We start from the raw sequence: 21576 nt of genomic DNA, 5'->3' as shown, positions 1-21576 counted from the left end.
ATCAAATTAAAGGCACTACACACAGCTACCTCTGGAGTCAACCTCAATGACCACATGGCTCAGAGTTACGGTAAAAAGTTTTGAGCAAGTAAAAAACTTGCTAAGCAATAACAACAAAAAGAAGCACACTATATTTCTTTTGAAAGGGCTGCTTTAAAGAGTCTGGTTCTTTCCTGTGTGAACCCTGCACTACTTTGCTTTGGATAGTAATCCCATTTCAGTGCAATAACTCATATGCACAAAGTGTGCACTTCAGTACTTGCAGCATTGGTATCTAATGGTTAAACAGTTAATCTGCTGAAAAAGCTAAAGGCAAGAAATGGAATTATCATCATGTATGGATATTTCCTCAACCACAGTGCTCGTTAAGAAAAAGTCTGAAAAATAATTTTTTTCCCCCACTTTTTCCTTTTTTCAAACACAGATAGTTTTGCTTTTTCTGCAGCAAATTTTATGAAACAATGATTCTCTGTTTCAGGCTCATTTGCATGTGCTACTCCAGTACAGATACTTTGTGCTGGTGAAACAGGCCTGTAATGTAACCCCTACGTACTATTATATTTTTTTAAAAGAATTAACATGAAAAAAAAAAAAAGCTTTTACAATAAGACAAACTCTGTTCCTCCCTCCCCAAAACATATCTTTCAGTTGCTGTGGACAAATTCTCCAAACTCAGCTGTGCTTTAGGGCCAGAGGAAAAAGAGAGAAAGAAAGAAAACCATCCCCCATCTTCAGGAATGCGTGCACATTCAAGGAAGACAAACATGATTTTGTCTTTTCAAAACTGCAAGCATGCCAAGTACTTCTGCTGCAAGAAACAGTCGTATGTACAGTACCCACTTCACCTCTGCTTCATTTTCTAAATGAGGTTCTCTATATCATAGCCAATTAAAAAAAAAAAATCCCCATTTCCCAACACCTATATTTTAATACTTATAAGCATATGTATAAAATTCAAAGTGTATAGTACTGAAGTGACCTGCACATTACAATATAGTCTCAAAATATATAGAAGCATTATGCTTAATTACAGACCACTAGAAAAAACAATTATTAAAAGACATACTCATCATAATTATAATTAAAAAAAGGGATGTGTTTACTTGCTCAGAAAATAAGAATCTGGAACTGTGGTTTTTACTTTTTCTGCCTTCATTTTACAACTGTTATCCTCAGTGAAGAGGTACACTCAGTCCTGAAATGCAGAACTTTATCTTTTTTGTTGGGTGCTTACAGGTATTGCCAGTGTCCTACAGGGGTGACTGTATGCATAGATGCCTGTAGCACAGGAAGGACACTGGCTTCACTTCTGCTTTCTGAAGTTACAGATGCCACTTGTATGGGTCTCAACACAGACTGTGTCACATGGGAACCACAAAGGTTACAACACTGACAAGCTGCCCGTCTTCATGCTGACACAGGGAATTCTCATGCTTTCTATGTTATTATGTTGGTCCACAAACTCAGAGGAAGAGGTTGATGGTATGGCAAGAGAGGCTGAACCTTCACTCCAATATTTCATTACATTTTGTTGCTGTGAGTCAGATGGCAGCAGAGGGATAGCCTCAAAAATGGCACATGAAGCAAAAATGCATAACTGAATTCCACCATTTGAAAAAGAAAAAAAAATGGCATCCTTTTACATTCATCAATGCTTGCAGAGCATTTATGGGGACCAAACAGTGGATGCAAGCATTGTGGGGTGGTGTGTGGGGCATTTCAACAGTGACAACAGCAATGTCAAGCACAAGCCATGTTTCAGACAGGTGTGCAGATTTTTAGGAGTGCAACACGTGCACTTCTGTGCCAAAGAAACTAGCCATTCTGTAGACATTCTGCTGCTCTTGAAACGTCTTGTGACCACATTGGGTAATACTCTGAGGTCACTTATGCCTGCACAAGTCCTATGATCAAACTCTAAGTTTTCTGACAAGCTCCCTTCAGCACCAGATGTCTAAAAGGAGCGAAAGGCTCTATTCCCTCTACTGCTCACTAGAAGAGACAGGCTGGAGCAGAAGGTGAGCCATGTCAGCAGAAGGCCAATAGGAACTTACTTCTATCACAGACCAAGGCAAAAGCGGTACTTATTCATTCTTCAGCCTCTGTGGAAGTAGGGGCTTAAATTTTTGCCACTGTATCCTCATGTGGCTTTTTAACATCTCGAGTTCTCATTTACTAAAGAAGCCCTTCAAGTGTTACTAGAGAGCAGAAGAACACCTACAACACTTTCATGCTGAATAATATTGTCATCCAAATAGGTTTACAATCCCAGACCTATATTCCAAGTTGTGCATTTGAGCTGTTTTCACACATTTGTCATGAGAAAGCCTGACTACATAGCATATTTTACAGTCTGTTGTTTTTGCTGCTTTGTCATTTTCTTTTCATCTGTCAAGGGGTTACATGACAGGATTTTTTGACCTTGAATGTCGTTTGGTCTCACCTGTACTTCAATATGTGATTTTCTTTGTGCAAGAATCCAACATAAGCCCTTAATGAAACTCTTAGAAAAATGCTCCTAGGTTGACCCAAATTCAAAATGTTGCCATGTATACCTATTTCTGTAAAGACCAGATCCTGACACTCTACCTCAGACACACACCCATGCAAGTTGCAGGGAGCTCATTCAGACTTTGATCCAATCAAGGATTACTCTTATGGTCAAAACAAAAAACAAAACAAAATAAAAACCACACCTCTACCAGAAATGGGGAATCTGTGGAACCGGTCGTACTTAAACAGGCTTAAAACTATCCCTTGTTTAAACTGCAGAATTTCATCACTATGCCCTTTTTCATGGCAAATCAGTTGTCCTCTGCATTTGGATGCTCTTGCATAATTGCACTGGCATAATAAAATCTCTATTGTTTTAGCTTTATACTATCTATGTATAGTTTCAGTTTAATATAATTTACATTGGATTTCCTACTCATTTAAAGGTGCCCTCTCAGTTAAAACAGAACAACTCAGTGGACTGTGCGAAAGGACTGGGTAGGTGCAACAGTCTTCTCTCATTTGTCATGGGCACCTGTGTACAGTGACAAAAACATAAAGATGGTAATAGCACAAGAGAGGTGGTAATAAATATCCAAAAAGGTCATTTACAGGAAAAACTCACCCATATAGAAACCTTCAGTCTACTGGGAAACACTGAGGCAATCTCCACCAAGGAGCAATCTCTAAGAGATGCTGCCTTAGTGGTGGTCAGCCCTTAAATGAGGTCTAGAGGAGGTAGAGTCAAGCTCCACCCCTTCCGGGAGCTCAGCTAAATTACTCTCACCTGTGCTCCCACAGCTGACTGACACTTGCCTCAGCTAATAAATCAGAGGTTCAGGCTGTGATTACCAAATTCCCATACACACCTGCAGGCTGTGATTACCAAATTCCCATACACACCTGAAATCATAGAGTTTTTAAGAGCTTTGTTTTAGCAGAAATAACTGTTTGTGAGAAAACATGAAAAAGTAAGAATCGCTGTAAAACAGACAGATACAAATTTTAAAAGGATAGGACTGTGATTCTGTGACACTCAGTCTTGAGAGCTTGGCATTAGGAGAAACCTAGAACGAAAGCTTTATCACTAAAAGCTGGAAAGACTTGAATTTCCAAATAAAAAATCTTAGAATCATAGAATATCCTGAGCTGGAAAAGACTCGTATCAATTTTTGAGTCCAACTCTTGGCTCCACACAGGACTGCTAAAAATCAGTCCATATGTCTAAGAGTACTGTTCAGACTCTCCTTGAACTCTGTCGGCTTGATGCAATGACCATTGTCCTGAGGAGACTATTCTAGGGCCCAGCCATCCTCTGGTCTGAAACCTATTCCTGATATCCAAATATCCAACTTTATCCTCCCCTGACACAGCTCCATGCCATTCCCTTGTGTCCTGTAGCTGTTACCAGAGAGCAGAGGTCAGTGCTCCCCCACCGCTCCCTGTCTTGCCATATATAGGAAAGGGAGATTTGATCTATTATTTATAAACAGTAGAACTGCATCAAGGATACATGGGTCTATCATCAGTTTCTCCTTCTAACAAAAGAGTTAAAAGACTACCAAATTTACCCTAATTCACATCAAAGACAACTGACTCACTTTTTCTTCACATGTAAATTTTCAGCAGAATTTCCAATCAGGCACTTCCAGGTGTAATTGATCCACAACCCATAAATTTGGGATGTTGACTAGAGGAGAGTCAACAAGCAAGTATCATGAAGTCAGAGGCTCTCAGGCTTCTGCATGTTACAAGTAGTTCCACAGTCTACGTACCTATGAATTTCCAAGAATTAAATTAAACATCACTATTATCAGTAAGAGGTAGAGAGTTCTCGCAATGAATGAAAAGGACAGTGGTAAGCACCCGGAGATTACACCACCACTACAGCTCCTTGACATTACACAGTGTACATCTAGAAAGCGCTACTTTTCAAATGTGGCAGAATAGAAACAGGAGCCTTATATCCAGGTGCAAGAGGTCCTTTGGCAGAGCTTTTTCAGTAAGATCATCTCATTCTCATTCCCAAACTTCCAGACTTTTTTCTTGTCTCCATCACTGTTAAGTGCCTGTTGTTTATGGTTGTCTCTGTGCATAACAGATGCCAACACAGCCCTGGAGCTGGCTGGAGATAAAAAAAAAAAATAAATTGGCAATTTCAATCTCATCTTGGATGCCGAATGAATGCTATGCAATATGTGAAGTACCAGCATTAAATGTACAATTTGTTTTGGTCACTGGAGAAATTATTTCATACATGCACACATTATAGAAATTCACTTAGAAGAAGACAAAGTAAAGGACAAGTATTTCTTGTTAGGGTGAGAGGATTTGCCTGCTTTAGTTTGAAAAAGTACAAAATGACAATGTACTGTATATTTCATTACAGCAAAAATATTACTGTCATTATTCAACATTCTTCTATTGCAGGAGAGCTTATTTAAAACATTATACAGTTTAAATTTGAACTCAATTTAGAACATAAACTGAAGATTTAAAGCTATCTGCATATCTTATTTTCAGTTGTGGTGAGTGACAAAGTCCAATGAGCAGTAAATGTTTACAAAGTGATGTAATAACTGAGGGGTTCAGGGCAGTAAGTATTAATATTATTATTAATTATTATTATTATTAATTAAATATATTATTAATATTAGTGTAAATGCTGTTAGTATTTAGGTTTAAGGCACAGCATATTTTATTTGAAACTGAAGCAGTGTCCCTTCTCCCTTCTAAAGCAGACAAAAAAACTATTTTAAAAATGAAGCATCTCCTTGCTTTGTTCAGTAAACCTGCTGGATGAGCTGTGACTCCATAAAGTTTAGGAACTCATTTATTATGTTGCTAGATCAGAAGCTGCATTTATTCACACCGTGCATCCCAAAAACTTAGCTTTCATTAGAGCTGTGGGGAGGCCCAGTCTTTCTCTCTTCTCTCGAGAAGGTGAAGCTCAAGAAGATAATTAACCATGAAACAATGAGGAGGCTTGCTGGGTAAGCACTAGTGTGAAAACAGTTACTCCTCACAAAAGAGGGGAAATTAGCTGGCTGGGTAAAAAAGGAAGTGTCAGACTGGAAGACTGAAAAGGACTGCCAGCATAAGTAGATAGCTCTATGCATCATTAATGCAATTTTTTTTTAACACTTAAACTTCACTGCTTTCTAAATTTAGGTGCATTTAAACGCTATGTGTTAGGAGAGATTAATATGCCATTTTAAAATAATTTCTCTTAAACTTTTCATTTTCACATTTCACCAGTTTTAGTCACCCTTCCCACGCATGAAAAATTCACCACCCTTTCAGCATTGTGTTCTTGTTTACAAAGCCGATGTAAACAGAGCATTCTAAAAAAATTTGGTTTGCTCATTGTATTTTACAAGCACATTATTTCATAGTAAAACACATATTTTTATGAACAGAAAGTTTTTTTGATTTTACTGTTTCACACAGTAAAGACTTATGATGTGCATTTCCTTTCAAAACTTCCTTCTACTCAAACAGCGTTCCCTGAAGCAGCCACATTTTTGGCAGAAATTCAGTTATATGCTATGCCAAAAGAAATTGAATAAACAAACACTGCTTAATGCAGCTGGGTAGGTAATTTACATATTATTGCACACCAAACATGAAGGCCTGAATATGGATTAGAGCTACAACTATGACACAAATGTCTTATATGTTAGGGGAAATAAAATTCAGATCATCATTGCTAATGATTTACATGATATGATTTAATGTATACTGTACTACTTCAAATACATAAATGTTCATATTTAACTATTAAAGAGATGTATGGCTTGCATTTTCTGTGTGTTTTACTAGAAATATCTTGAAAAACTGTTAAGTGGATACATTTTTCAAAGTTTCTTTTGGTGAAAGCAGCCTACCTAAATGACTGCATCTCAGTCTTTTGAAACGGTGAAGGGAAAAAGAAACACATAAACAAACAAACAAAAAGACCCCAATCAAATACAATGAAAACCCTCTAGGCATTGCTGGATACTGCTTTTGTGTAGGTAGGCCTCCCAATTCACCTGCTTTCAAAAAGCATCTGTCATTTTGGTAAGGTAACAGTCCATTCAGCTGAGTCTGTCTCCTGCAATGACCAGTAGTGGATGTTTATGGAAAAAATTTTAAAAATGTAACACAGAGAATGGTGTATTTCATGCAAAATTTGAGAAGTCAGACTTTCAGAGTTGGAGTTAATAAAGCATTCATTGATTCCTTCATTAATTTGTCTAGTCATTTAATGAACTCATTATATTTTTGTTATCCACAATGTCATGTTGGAATAAGTTTCAAAGTTTTACTAACACTGCATGAAAACAGCATTCCTTTTAGACTGTTTTAAATCCCCTGCTTCATTATTTCATTGGGTGCCCTTTTCCTCTTATGTTAAGAGAAAACATACCTTGTTTATTTCCATTCACTTAAATACACGCATACACATATATATAGTATTCCTTCCTTCTTTCAGCCAATAAAGCTCCTACAATACCCTAAAATAATGAACAACAAAATGCTGATTATTCAAATATGAACTAAAGATCCTGCAGATACATGTCTATAATGACTGGAATCATCCAATACTGAATATCTTTTCAGGATGGAAATAAAGGCTGTACAGCTTGTTACCAAAATGAGGCTTCTTCACTTCTTTCTAAAAATTATTTTGCTTGAGAACAATTGAAACAAGATATCAGAGAATTAGCTTCAATCACAGTCACATACCATTCCTTGTAGAACTGGGGTCATTAGAGATGCAGTGCAACAAGTCACTAATTTAATACAATAATCACTACTTTGTGACTGTTGTATTTCTCCTAACTGTAATCTTTTAAACAATGCTGGCCCAAGTCATGATCTCATGATAGGTGGATCTTAGGATGAGGAATAAAAGAATGATGTCATTCTGTAATCAGAACATGATGCACTTCAATCCTCAGCACTTTTACATATATGGCCCTATACTAACTGTCTAAATTGGAATTTCTCTCTTGCAATATGTGAAGTCTACCACTGAAAATAATAAAACTAGCCAATTTTTCCTACTTTCCTGGGATGCATGAATAAGAGCAGGTGGAGGGAAGTGATCTTCCCTCTCTACTCTACCTTGGTGAGACCATATCTGGAATACTATGTCCAGTTCTTGGTTCCCCAGTTCAAAAAAGACAGGGATCTCCTAGAAGGAGTCCAGCAGAGGGTGAAAAACATGATAATGGGCCTGGAGTATCTTCCATATGAGCAAAGGCTGAACAACATGGGTCTGTTCAGCCTGGAGAAAAAAAGACTGAGAGGGAGTCTGATAAATATTTATAAATATCTAAAGGGAGGTGGGAGGCAAATGGATGAGGCCAGGCTCTTCTTGGTGGTGTGACAGGACAAAGAGCAATAGCCTAAAACTTGAACATAGGAAGTTCCATACAGAGATGTAGAACTTCTTTACAATAAGGGTGATGGAGGACTGGAACAGTTTGCCCAGAGAGGTTCTGGAATCTCCTATGGAGGTATGCAAGATCTGTCTGGATATATACCTATGCAACCAACTGCAGGGAACCTGTTTTATCAAGGGGGTCAGACTTGATGATCTCTTAAGGTCTTTTCCAATCCCTGCAATTTTGTGTTCTGTGTTCAATTTCACTTGCAATTAGTTTTTTGTTTTTGCCATTATGACCTAAACCTGCCATTGTGATGGTTGACTTTCCCCACTGTAGATTTATAAAGCTCACATTATTGATGTATTTTGTAAGATTGAATTCTGCTGTCCTAAAACCTGAATTTCTGTAAAGAATCAATATTATTATTTTTAATTGTGGCAAGTATAGTTATCTATAAATGCAAAGAAATTAAGAATGTTAAGATACACCATCAGTGGAAGTCAAGTACTACTACTCATGAGAAACATGATACAGTTTTTGTGATCATAATATCATGAAATTACAGAGCCATGTGACATACTGGCACTTCTGATAGCCTCACTGGTATTCTAAGTCTCTGAGGGCCTTTAAAAAACAACCATTACAAAATTTAAAACAAACAAACAAAAACAAACAAACAAACAAACAAAAACAACAAAAACCCACAACAGATCACCAGGGAAGTGTTAGCAGCTTTCTGCCAGCTATGAAATTCCCTCACCTAACTTGTATAGGTTTCAGTATGCTGGAAAATACAGATCTATACCTAATCAGCACCATCATGGCCCATGGATCTGTGTGTGCTGAGGTTGTCTACAAGATCTCTGAACAGATCCTCCTCTACCAAGTGGAAGTCTTCCTGTCCCCAGACTCTCTAGTTTCTCACCGGGGTCTGGAATTCCCAAGAGGCAGTCTTAACAGTAAAGGCTGAAGCAAAGAAGGTCTTCAGTAACTCCACCTTCTCAGTGCCTTCCATAACCAGAATACCTCATTCAGCAGCAAACCCACATTTTCTTAGTCTTCCTCTTGCTATAGACATAGTCAGAGAAGCCTTTCCTGTTGTTCTTGACCTTCCTCACCAGATTTAATTCCAAGTGGGCTTTAGCCTTCTTTGTTGTATCCCTATATGCCCTGTCAACATTCCTACATTCCTTCCAACTGGCCAGACCCCTTTTACATATTTCACAGACCTTCCTCTTCCACTTGAGTTTTCCATGAGCTTCTTGTTCATCCATAAATGTCTCCTGTCACCTTTGCCTGATTTCTTACTCTTACTCAGACACACTGACCTTGACCTTCAAAGAAGCAGTGCTTGAATGCCAACCAGGTCTCTTGGGTCCCTTTAACCTCCAGTGCTCTAACCTATGGGTTACCTTTAAATAGGTCCTTGAAGAGGTGAAAGTGGGCTCTCTTGAAGCCCAAGGTTGCAATACTACTTTCTGTCTCATCCCTTCAACATAAAATCCTAAACTGCTATATCTCATGGTCACTGCATCCAAGGCTGCCCTTGACTTTCACTCCTTCCTTGTTCATAAGAACAAGGTCCAGCAGTACATCTCTCTTTATTGGCTACACCACCACCTGTGTCAGAAAGTTGTCTTCCCTGCAGTGCAAGAAGCTCCTTGACTGTGTGTGCCTGGCAGTGTTGCTTTTCTGGCAAATATCAGCCTGACTGAAATCCCACATGAGAATCAAACCCTGTGATCAGGAGGCTACTTTCAGCTGTCTGTAGAAGTCCTTATCAACTTCCTCCCCTTGATCAGGCTGCCTCTAGTAAACACCCACAGAGGTGTCACCCATATTAGCCTGCTCCTTAATTCTCACCCAGAAGGTCTCCACTCATTCATCATTCATTCCTAGGCAGAGCTTGATACATTCCAGTTGTTATCTCACATATAATCTCCACCACATCATCTTACTGGTCTATCCTTCCTAAAAAGTACACAGCTATCCATTCTATAACACTGAACTACCTTTTCTGCTCTAGGTGGAAGGACAGGTAAGCTGCTCTTGAAGAGGCTCCACAGAAAACCTTATTACTAGGGCTACTCACGTACACATACCCATACTGTGTTATACTACCCTTTCATTAACTGAAAAGAACAAAAAGCATGCAAACCACAAGGTAGAACTGCTGAGTACATTTCCTCTCAAGTTTAACTTCCAAATCATCTGGAACTCATGAGAAAGTTAGGAGTATCATTTTCTGTCCTCCCCAGGCTTAACAGAGACTGTGAAATTGAGCTGCCTTACTCTTACTGTATATAACTTATAGAGTTATATACACCAGAGACTCTATCATCAAATATCAAGCCACCGAAAAACATATATTTTAAGGAAAAAAATCGAAAGAGAGCAAACTTCAGTACTGCAACATGAGCAGAACAAGATGACTGACAGAACCAAATACAAGCAACAGTATGATACTATGAAGAGGCCTAATATTAAAACAAGAATGACCAGAGACAGATAATGAAAAAACAAAAAAACAAAAAACACTGCAAGTTTCAAAAACAAGTAATTAAATAATTATTCTGTGAGGACTAGATCATGCAAACTATGTTCAGCACTTTAAAACATGTGTGCCCTCCTCAGCCAATTAAGGTAACTTTTACTCAGTACTTTGCTGTACTGCTAATCTTCCAAAATTTTATGTAAGATTTCTATCTAGATCCCACCTCACAAAACAATAACTTGTAATAAAATTACAATCCTATAGAAACCAAATTTTTAATTTAGTGGAGCTATTTAACAAGTTACAGAACAATGATGAATACATTTTTCCTCTAACTGTGGGGTTCTGTATTGTAGCTTAGAACAAGTGTCAGTCCATGGCTCAAAAGAATATTGAACCAGTGAATTAAATATAGAGAACTGAAAGGGAGAAGAATGCAGTTAGCATTACATCTAGCATTATTAAAATATGTTTTCCTTTGCAGAAAACATCACATAAAGAGATGAAAAGAGAAAAGGGATAAAGATACCTGATCAGAACCAATACAATATGTTTAAATGACTTGGTTTTTGAAGTCAGTTGTGAAGAATGAAATAAACAGAAAGCTGGAAAAATACTAAACAGGGTTTTACACAATGTTTGTTCTCCCTGTGAAACAAGCACACAAGAAACAAACTTGTGGTAAAGAGAGAGGTTTAGGTTTTGCTTTTTTTTTTTTTTTTTTTTTTTTTTAAGCGAGCTGCTTCACCATTGCAGATTTTCCCAAGTCCTTACAACTCTAATTAAAATGTGGTAATTGGTTATGTTACCTCAATTACCATGATGCATGGACATTGATGCAAAGCGGCAAAGCGACACCAATTGAATCCCTTGGGTGTTATACCCCAAGGCCATCCCATTTATTGTGGCCTTATTATTTTCAATTATGTGGTTGGATGTACAGCATACTTTCCAGCCAATACAGATGGGGGTTTTGCTGGACATGCAGTGTAGTGTACTCACAGGATGACTCAGGAGGAAAAAAGAAATAAAAGTTTTTAAAATTTCATGAAGCATAGTGGTAGACTTAAATCAATGAATACTTCAGACACTTTCTGGACAATGTGAGAATTACAGCACCTCAATCTAAATTATCTTCACTCAAAATCTCCATTTTAAAAGCATTATGAATACTGTCCCTTCAATAATTAGCCCTCTGTTGAATAAGAAAATAAATTGTCTGCTCCACAAAATAGATATCTTTCTCATTCAGTGAATTCTCAGCCTAGAGAAAAAGCAGTTTCTCTAGTCACCAAAAAGGCAGGAATTGAATTACAACGTAAGAAATAAAGTCTATTAGAAAACACAGTTTTGTCTCTCTGTGAGCCACAGCAGTACAACAGTTTTACGCATTCCAGCATTGACAAAGCAGTTCCAGAAAAGTGAATATGGAGAGTAACCTCATTGTGGTTTCCTGTACAGAGATATATCTGACTTGGAGAGGACATCAAATTTTGAATATCTTGACTGCTGGAATAATCCACTGAGGCTAGATGTTTACTTAGAGTGGATATACCAATTGGCTAAGCAAATGATCAAAAATACTGCCTAAAACAACTTCCATATTCCCACTTTGACTTAGCTGTTTAAAACTTGTTGGCAAGACCATGACAGATGCTGTTCCAAATTCTTTTTTTAACTGTTCGGTTCTCTTTCATGCAGACCAGATCGTCTAAAAGAGAGGGCACAGTGGGTTAAAGCTTCTCCAGCTGTTGAGTAGGAATTTCATATGGCAGTTTTCAGTTTAGTTGACTAAAGATTGTTGCTATTGCTGTTGCAATTGCAAGACAGACTTTCTTTTGCAGTGATTGCCAGCAGGGTCTTGTTAGGCAAACTGAAAGGCATCTGTGTAATTTTGAAGCTAAAATTTAGTTGTCAGATAACATTATACCAGCAAACTATGGAATGATAAATTTACAAGAACAAACAAACAAAGAAAACAAACAAACAAAAACAGATGGGGGAAATAAAGACCTTTTTTTGCTAAAACACATCAGGACTGCTTCCAGTAGAAGACAAGTACTGTCTTTTAGAAGTTATCTTTGTTTGTTATTTTTTTTCCCCTGCATGAATACCTCATTCTTTCTAGCTAGATTAATCTAGCCACATTTCATCCTTCTGGAGCGACTCTTACTGAAAATTTCAACTTATAGCTTTAGGCTCATTAGGAAGATATATTTTTACCAGACTTCGGGTGCTTGTAGTACAAGTTAATCTCTTGTTATTTGCAAAGTTATGGTGCTCATTACGAATGTTGAGGAACACTGAAAAACATCCGTGAAGACAAACAATTCAAAAGAAACCTGAAACCTCTTTTTGGCTAATTCCAGCATACTTCTGCAATGATATAAATGGCTCAGATAAGTGACTGGGGACAGAAACAGGACAAAGAAAGATCCCGGTATACAAATTAAGAAGAGAGCAGAAGTTGCAAGTGATTCTTGTACCTCTTTTATGCAATAGAATCACTGGGGTTATCTCATGTAGTATCAGCAAGTTGGATGCCATGAATGAGTCGGATGCCATCAGGGTATAAAAACATCTCATTTGTTTTCATAAATTACAGTATTTTGTGGGCAACCACAAATGAAGACTTGTTACTAAGAGATACTGTTTATGTGCCAACACTGGCACACCATCAAATACAGAGAGATAGGGAAGCAGAAGAAGTAGTCCTGGTACCTACCCAAGAAATGACTACACAGGAAATGAATGAAAAGGAAGTCTAGAATATGCCAATTTGGATGAGAGAAGACAAAGAAACCTGAATTCTGTAGTGGCTGAGGCATCCTTAAGCGTTGGGAATATAAATAGTTTTATCAACATGAGAATCCTGTAGATGTTGACACACTCAAAGAATCATGTTATTATAAACAAGACTAGAAATGAGCTTCCAAAGCAAAACAACTCACAGTGCAAATTAAATGAATATCACATAACGATGGCAGTTAATGGCTGCTGTCTCTTAGCAGAAAGAATGGTACTCCCCTTGCACAATGAAAAACAGTCAGACCAGCAAATAACTCCAGACTCCCTCAGGCAAAGGGGGAACGAGGCAGCATGCACCTTGTGAAGTTCCAAGCACTGGGACATCAAGCAAAGTACAGTGCTTGAACACCACGCCTCAGCTCCTGATCGATTGCAGTCCCACACAGTAACACGAGGCTCACTTCACTCCTGCTGTAAGAGCAGCACAAATCTCTAATTAGCAAAATAACAGCTTATTTAGAGTAACTGCAGCCACAAAGAGCAAACTGCTTCCATGAGGCAGCTGCCCACATGCAAGAGGAGATATCAGGTTTTCACTACAGCAACTTGGACTTCTGTTCATCCCCTCTCTAAGCTATCTCACAAATACAACTTGTTTGTGCTCCACACTCAATAAAACAGATACATTCATAACAACAAAATTGTAAATTTTGTATGAAAAAGGTATTTTTTCATCTTTGTAGTACCTAACTTACTTTTAGTTAAGTATAGTAGATACCCAGTCCAATCTCTCTTGGGTACCTATGAGGACTGCTGCAAAAGTAATATCTCCTATTTTATTATATTGGGCCATGAACTCAGAGGCAGATGCTGGTGGTATGGTAGTACAGGCTGTATCTTCCCATCAATACTCTTTTACATTTTGTTGCTGAGTAACAGATGGCAGTAGAAGGGCAGTCAGACAAAATGGCATCTCACATGGAAGAGTATATGAAGCAATGGTGTGTCACTAAATTCTTCCATGCATAAAAAAAATTGCATCCATTGACACTTATTGATGCTTTCAGAATGCTTATGGAGACCTAACAGTGCATATGAAAACAGTTAGGCAGTGAGTTGTGCATTTCAGCAGTGGTGACATTGATGTGAAAGACAAGCTTCATTCCAGACAGCCGTGCACATCTTTTGCACCACAAATGATGAATATCTCAATAAACTCATCTGCACAAATTGACTAATGGTGGTGACTATGTTGAAAAATAGTGTTTTGTAGCTGAGAATTTAATCTGTCAAATAAATTATTGTGCTCTTTGTATCTGTTGTTGTTTACATGTAACTAAATAGGAGGCATTACTTTTGGAGCAATCTATGTAGTTACAGACTTAGCAGAGACTCAACTTTTAGCAACCCAAACTCAGAACTGCAAGAACTGATTTTTAGATTAGTTGTTGCCTAATACATCACATACGTGTTCTTGAAGCTTCACAATTCAAGTAGTTTTTCTAGTACTGTCCCAATAAACAAATCTTTTGCATGGCAGTAACCAACAGATTACTAGAGGTATTGACAGCTGAGTAATATGAACAGAAAGCATTTTAAAGATGGAACTGTCACAAAAACAAAACTGATGTTCCTCAGTAGAATTTAAAAAATAGTTACTATTTTGTTTTCTTTCTTGAAGTTTTTTTTTTTTTTTTTTTCTTTTCTGTTCTTCAGTCTTAAACTGATATTCTAACCCACTATTTTGCCTTTGTCTTCCATCACTTCTGTACTTATTTCTTGCTCTCCTAGATTAATTACCATCAAAACTCAGGAATCTCACTGATGAGACAGCATTTGTCTTCTTTTTTTTCTTACATTCTCATTTAAAGTTGAATGTACTGTTTAAGTTCCTCCTATTTTTACTTTCAGCATTGTGGCATCCTCCTCACCTACTCACTATTTCTTGTCTGGTTCAGACTGACAGTATTTTCATTCAAGAACTGCCAGTTTTTTCAGAATGATATCTTGCATGCCTTAATACTACACTAACATAAATAAACAACTCCAAGAGAAATACAGCTTCTGTTATTTTTTTAAAGGAACCAAACTAAGTCAAAAGTAGTATTTTGCTGCTAGTCAGACAACTGTCATGAAATTAGTAAGTATCAAGTATTTTTTCCTTTTATTTGTTTTATAGAAATCTAAAAATTATGTAAGCTAAATATGTCACTTATTTTCAAATCTCATCAAGGCTCCTCAATATATGCATTACAGAGGGTTATCATTGCTGTCAGTGTAGCTGCAGCATACAGGCTTTAGCATTATGATAGTACCACAGAACCTGCTGAGCCAATTCATCCATTACAGTCAATGGTGTTACAGTAGGGATTACTTTGTCCCCCCTATGGTTTATTGTTTGAATGTAGATACTGCATTGTAATACAGTTTTATGCTGTAGAAAACCTGTCTTATTTATGTCACTTAATGGATGGTTTAAGCAGAGTGCTATTTTGCCTCTGAGGAATAATTTCCCTGAGATAAAAGGGAAATTAATGCATTTTACTTATATTCAAATAACACACATTCGTATATTAATAACATACCATGGCATTCTATGTGAAATACACATCTACTGCTGGGATACTAATTAAAACCAGTCATACTTACAAAGAAAATACCTTTTCTGAAATATATTTACAATCAATGGTAGATGTCTATGGGCCCAATTATTATAGGTACTGAGTGCCTTACTGATCTTAAAAAGAGAAGATGGCTTTCATTACTCAATATGAAATCCTATGAGATTTAAATATACAGCAAATAGAACATGCTTATTGAGAATTTATCTCATTAATCAGTGGTGTCCATAGACTATAACACTTTGTGAAAAACTAAAACTTCACTTGTTGACATTAGAGACTACGAATGGCACCATCAGTCAGAAGAAAACAACCAGTATTTGCCTAGTGCTGAAAAAATGACTGGCGTAAAATGGAATTACATGAGATCTTTTTAAATGTCTGGTGTAAAGTGAAATAACATGAGATCTTTTTAAACCAAGCATCACTCACTGGGTCTTTTTCCAGTCTCTTCTGTAGCCTTGTTTGCCACTGGACAGCTTGCATGACGATGGCTTCCCACCTCCTCTCAAGGTTTACAATTATCAGCTGCATGGACTGGTGATCTGCACTCAGGTTGCAGGTCTCCTGGTCATCCAGGAGGTGCTGGCACAGCCGCAGCACAGAGGCAACCCCACGGCGTCTCTGCTTGATCTCACAGCATAGGGACTGCAGGACAGACAGATGACAAATGTCAGGGTGAAACATTCTGCATTAACCTTTATCTGATAGATATTGGTGCTAATATTTCTTCAGCTCTTCCATAAATTCCCATGTTTAATATCAAAGATTACTGTTTATTTCAAGATAAACATAATCTTAATTGCACACAAGGAGTAAAGCTACTTTCAGCCTTCTTCAAACAAATGCCACACATAGCTAACTCTCTCAATAATGTTGAAAGTTTTATGGTTTATTCTTCCTTTTTTCCACATCTGAAATTAGTTACCCTGACAGTAATCACTTCAGAAATTTTTCAGGAAAAAAAATGGGAGAAAAAATGATATTCATACAATGAGAATATATACGTACTGTGTGTACACATATATATGCTTCTCAGAAGAAAAAAAACAAAAACAAAAACCAATAGAAATCATAGCTCATCTGTACCCTGTCAGAGGAGAAACCTTCAGGAAGGAGAGTTACTATAAAAACCTTTACAGATGGTTTTTTCTGTAATAAAAACTTTTCCAGAGTAGTTACATGTGCAAATAAATTTAGGAATACTATGATAACTGTATCTTTCTCAAGGGTGGGTTATTCATTGTATTTATTTCATCCTACAGATTCCAGTGCCACAAAGAATGCAGTCTGATGTAAACCGCATGATGGAGACAGTCACTAAGCCCTAATATTGCTGAATATCGATTGAAGCTGGGATAGACTGGTTGTATGCCAGAAAGCTAAATAACTACACTGAGAGTCTTGCTGAATAGCTACATCACTAATGCATTTAACTTGCCAAAATGAAAGAGAGATCTACCACCCGGAAGTAGTTAATGGCATGGGATGACTTTGAACAAAGTTTTATCTACAAATACAATTGCACTCTATAGTCATTCAACGTCAGATCAGGATTTTATTGCCTCACAATGTGTTTTCATAATATCTATAACAATAGGGTAGAAAAAACACAAACATTTCTGAGGATGAGCCCAGCTTCCAAGACTACGTGCTTTTATAGCATCACAAGTACGCAGTTCAAGTACACAGCTATTATCAGAGACCAGTGCTACTCCTGAATTTAACAGAATTGTGCTCCACACATGGGAACTTTCCAGATAATTTAAACTGTAACTTGCTAACATCTGTTTCCCTCTGCAGGATGCCACAGATGAAAGTGCATGACCCTATGAGAAAACTTAACTATCATCTTTTATGTAGACAGGGTGTTTTGCTTTAAACTTCCAGTTAATCACAATAAATAAATAAATAGATAGATAGATAGATAGACTGATAAATAAATAAATAAATAAAAGCTAGCCACCAGAGCAGAGTTCTCAAAGCTGTTCAAAACCGTCAGCTCAAATTCAGAATGTATCTCCCTGAACTTTAATAGGAAAACAGACAACATTCTGTATTGAGTGTTTATAAGGCCCAAAGTTTCATGACACTTGTGGATTTAAAATAAGAAAATCTACTTGGAAATATTATACATCTATGGAGTATTTTGCTGCTGAAAATATGCACTTGATCAATAGTATTAGGTGCAAGAGGGTATACACATCTAAAAATACATATCTTTTGTCTACGGATAGTGTTGAAGTGATTTTTTTTTAATGCAGCGCCTTCAAGAGAAATAATGATGAAACCCACAAACATAGCTGAATTTTACTTTTACTCACAGAACTGGGCTGTTCTAACAGTTAACAGATTGCTTATTAACCAACAAGGGTAAGCAAGACAATGCAATCTCATTTAAGGTAGAAGTTTTAATGCCTAACAGTATTTGTGTTCAAAAATGCTAATCATGATAAGGCTTCATTAGAAGACGTCTTAAAATGAGTAAGTACATTTCACTGTAAAGTACACTCAGTAGTATATCAGCAGGTGGACATTTCATACAGATGTTCCACTTATTGATATAATGCATTCTATAGCAATGTAAATTACCCTAACTCTGTAATAGCTGGAATTCTATTACTTCTATAATGAGAGAACCCTGTACCTTTAATATTTCTGAATTTTAAATAAGGTGAATGACAAATTCCCAAACCACTATTTATGGCAAAATATGACCAGGAATTTTATTATTCAATTTATACCAGAGCTGCATTTTCACTTATGTTTCCTGAACTTGCCCTATTTATTTTCCTCGACTTCATTACTAGTTTCCTACACAGTTCTTGATGTAACCAACATGTCTCAGACATTTCCTTTTTGATGCTGTTCATTAGTCTAACATATCAGAAAAATAAGTCAATAAGTAAAGCCGTACCTAAAGTCAAAGTTCTTACTTTACATTGTGTAACAGCAAAACAATTCATTTTTATGCAGTGATGATGGTAAGTTATATACTGCTGGCAGCCAATTCATACAGATCTGCATTAAGTTTGTGGAAGTCAACACAGCTCAGAACTTGGCCCCGTAACATTATCTTACCTCAGCCTATCTGATTATGTCATTCCTTATAAATACTGTTCAATTTTGATACAATACCATATAATTTGATGAGGTAAGGGGTATTTAATTCATAAACCATTATGTGAGTGTTTAAGTGAGGACTTCACATTGTGCTATCTGAAAGCAGAGCTACAGGATCCAAGTCATTTCTAATTTACATCAATTTTACACCAGCATAATAACAGTAGCTTTACTGAAACTATTTCTGATTTACATGGCTGTGACAGTACAATTAGGCCTATGGCACTTTTGTTTCAATTTTATTACACAATATTACAGTTAATATTAAACAGGAGATGAAGGAAGTGCTTGTACCTAGCTGTGTGTTGAAAGAGTTCGCTATAGGAACAATACTTTAAAAGCCAGAGAACTTAATCATGTAAAGACTTCTTTAAATCCCATACAATGACACTAGCAATAATGAATCTAAGCAGAATTATGATCTGGTATACAGTGTCCTTAAGGGACACAGTAATTGCATCCTATGCCACAATACTTCATGTTATTGTATATAATCTGCTGTTGTTAAAATGGTATGACTCTATGAAAACTGTTAATATGGCAACTATACAGCCATGCATGCCTCCAAGGCCAGTTACTTCACCTCTTTGCTAGGTATATATGGGGTTGTGAATTAACAGCTACAATTCATTAATAGTAATAATAATAATAAAAAGAAAAGAAAGAAAAGAAAGGAAAAAAATAATCAGATTGATTACACAGTATCTCTACTGAGACTCAAGCCATATGTCTAATAGAAGCTGTGGTAAGCTACTGAGTACTCGACAATTCAGAAAATTAGGAAATGGTCTAACAATAAATTTAGAGCATCACTTAGGCTCCTGTGTGTGCAGAAGTTTGGCTGAAATGCAGATTAAGAGATCAGACACATTCAACTCCGTCTAACTTATGTCTTCCACAGTAAGACTTAAATTTAATATATACCACTTTGCTTGCTGCTGGCTGTGTAAACACAGTAACTGCAGCTGCCATGTGCAAGCTCGACTCTGTCCAGGTCTTTGCTTTGCTACAGACACTCTGAAAACACTGAGATGTTATTCATTATAACATTATTGACGGTCACACTTTCCCATACCCACAAGAGATGCTAGAATCTTGGGAGATATTTCTTCCCTCTGTCTACTCCTATTTTCAGTGCTTTGAAGTTATCACCTGCATAGCTACAAGAGACTAGCTGAAACTACTTTCACAGCTTGTTAATACCATGCCTTAAATCATGTGGAAAAGCCCTTGCTGAGTCAAATGACATCAAACAGATTTTCCAAGCCATGGGCTAATGGCACTACCTATGAGTCTGGAAGTAGCCATGACCTGACCAGAAGTTGTTCTGCATGGCTGCTTGACTCCTGAGTGAAAAGTAGGTGACAAAAACACATGCAGCTTTAGGTAGTACCAGAGAGTGTAGGAGACCTAGACAGGTGGGAAGCTAAGGAATGTTAGAGCCAGGCAGCCCCAACCCACCTCCATCCCTCAGCTTTTGGGCAATGTATGTTCTGTTTGACTGAAGGATGGGAAGCCAGTTTTCTTCTGACACAACATAGCAGAGGAGTTAGCCACAGATGTTCTTACATCAAGGTTCCTCAGAACAGGTGCTAAAATGGATTGGCTAATAGTGCCAAGGTTCTCAGTGAACTCAGTAGGCTTTGAGACTAAAAATATTTTAAATGTCTGTTTGAAATGAGTTTCCTTCATTTAAAACCACACAATCCACATATAATCAGAAGTAATGCAAAGGTATGCTAGGATCCTTATGTTGTGTTTCCATGTGTGGGCAATACTGGACGTTTTCAGGTAAATGACTGAATTTCCAGTGCAGATAAATCTGGAATGATCAGCTCTAAGACAAAGTTTCTATTAAACCTTCATCTCTTAAAGGTTTGCTCTTTCACCTCATTACAGGACATGGGTATGTGCAGGAAGGGAAGATACCCTTCCTACTGCATCTGTTGTCACCTGATGGAGAATGATAGGAAGATGAAATGACAGATCTGTTGTTATTTAGTACTAAGACTGCATATAGAAATTAAGGCAAATTCTGAGAATGGAAGTTGCCCTTTTAAATACAACAATCAAACAATGTAACAAAACCAGTTCACCTCCTAATATTTGAGATTTGGATAGGTACCTGGAACTGGAGCATTAACACTTTAACTCCCAGTGCACTACATGATGTTATGATGTAGAATACCAGTAACCAAAAATCATCAAACCATGACAGCGCAGAACTTCAGTTTACAACAGTGTTAGTGCTGCAAGAATCATAGTTAATATTAGTTATACAACAAGCAAAAACAAGAGAAAATATGCTTGCAAATATTTGTTAAAATTTACTTTTCAGCTTTTTCTATAAAATTGCAATGTCCATAGAAAATTCTCCTGTTTGGCCAGATGCAAGTTTGTATTTCAAATTCCACTTTTATAGGACACACAGTGAAACAAAACTGTTTCAAAATGAAAAAGAAAACCAGTAATTCCTCAAAAAATATTAACGAGAAAGTAATTCCTCAAAACAAAAATGCCAAATGAAAAATATAGGAAATGAATGACTTGTCATCTTTTAGAAAAAATACTGTCAAACCTGTGTGCCTTTGCTGATTTCAAGGTTAAAAGAAAATGTCACCTAATATTGGAACTCTACTCAGTTGCAGACAGTGGGACTTAATCTATACTGAAGCTAAATATTCTATAAGTATGCAGTGAAGTGCAAAAAACAGCAATT

General features: G+C 37.0%; 1 protein-coding gene across 4 annotated transcripts in view; it reads right to left on the bottom strand.

Moving 5' to 3' along the window:
- AKAP6 (A-kinase anchoring protein 6) overlaps positions 1 to 21576 on the bottom strand; it is a 252582-nt gene that overhangs the window by 13208 nt on the left and 217798 nt on the right. For all 4 annotated transcript variants that reach the window (XM_032444905.2, XM_032444906.2, XM_085549107.1 and 1 more), the window contains one exon: positions 16167 to 16382. In XM_032444905.2, the coding sequence (XP_032300796.2) occupies positions 16167 to 16382 (216 nt within the window). The remainder of the gene's footprint in view (positions 1 to 16166; positions 16383 to 21576) is intronic.

The sequence above is a fragment of the Coturnix japonica genome, chromosome 5, assembly GCF_054131305.1.
Source record: "Coturnix japonica strain WE chromosome 5, WE-NBRP24, whole genome shotgun sequence".
NCBI lineage: Eukaryota > Metazoa > Chordata > Aves > Galliformes > Phasianidae > Coturnix > Coturnix japonica.
The sequence above is the reverse complement of the archived record's forward strand: the minus strand, read 5'-3'. Positions and strand labels throughout refer to the sequence as shown.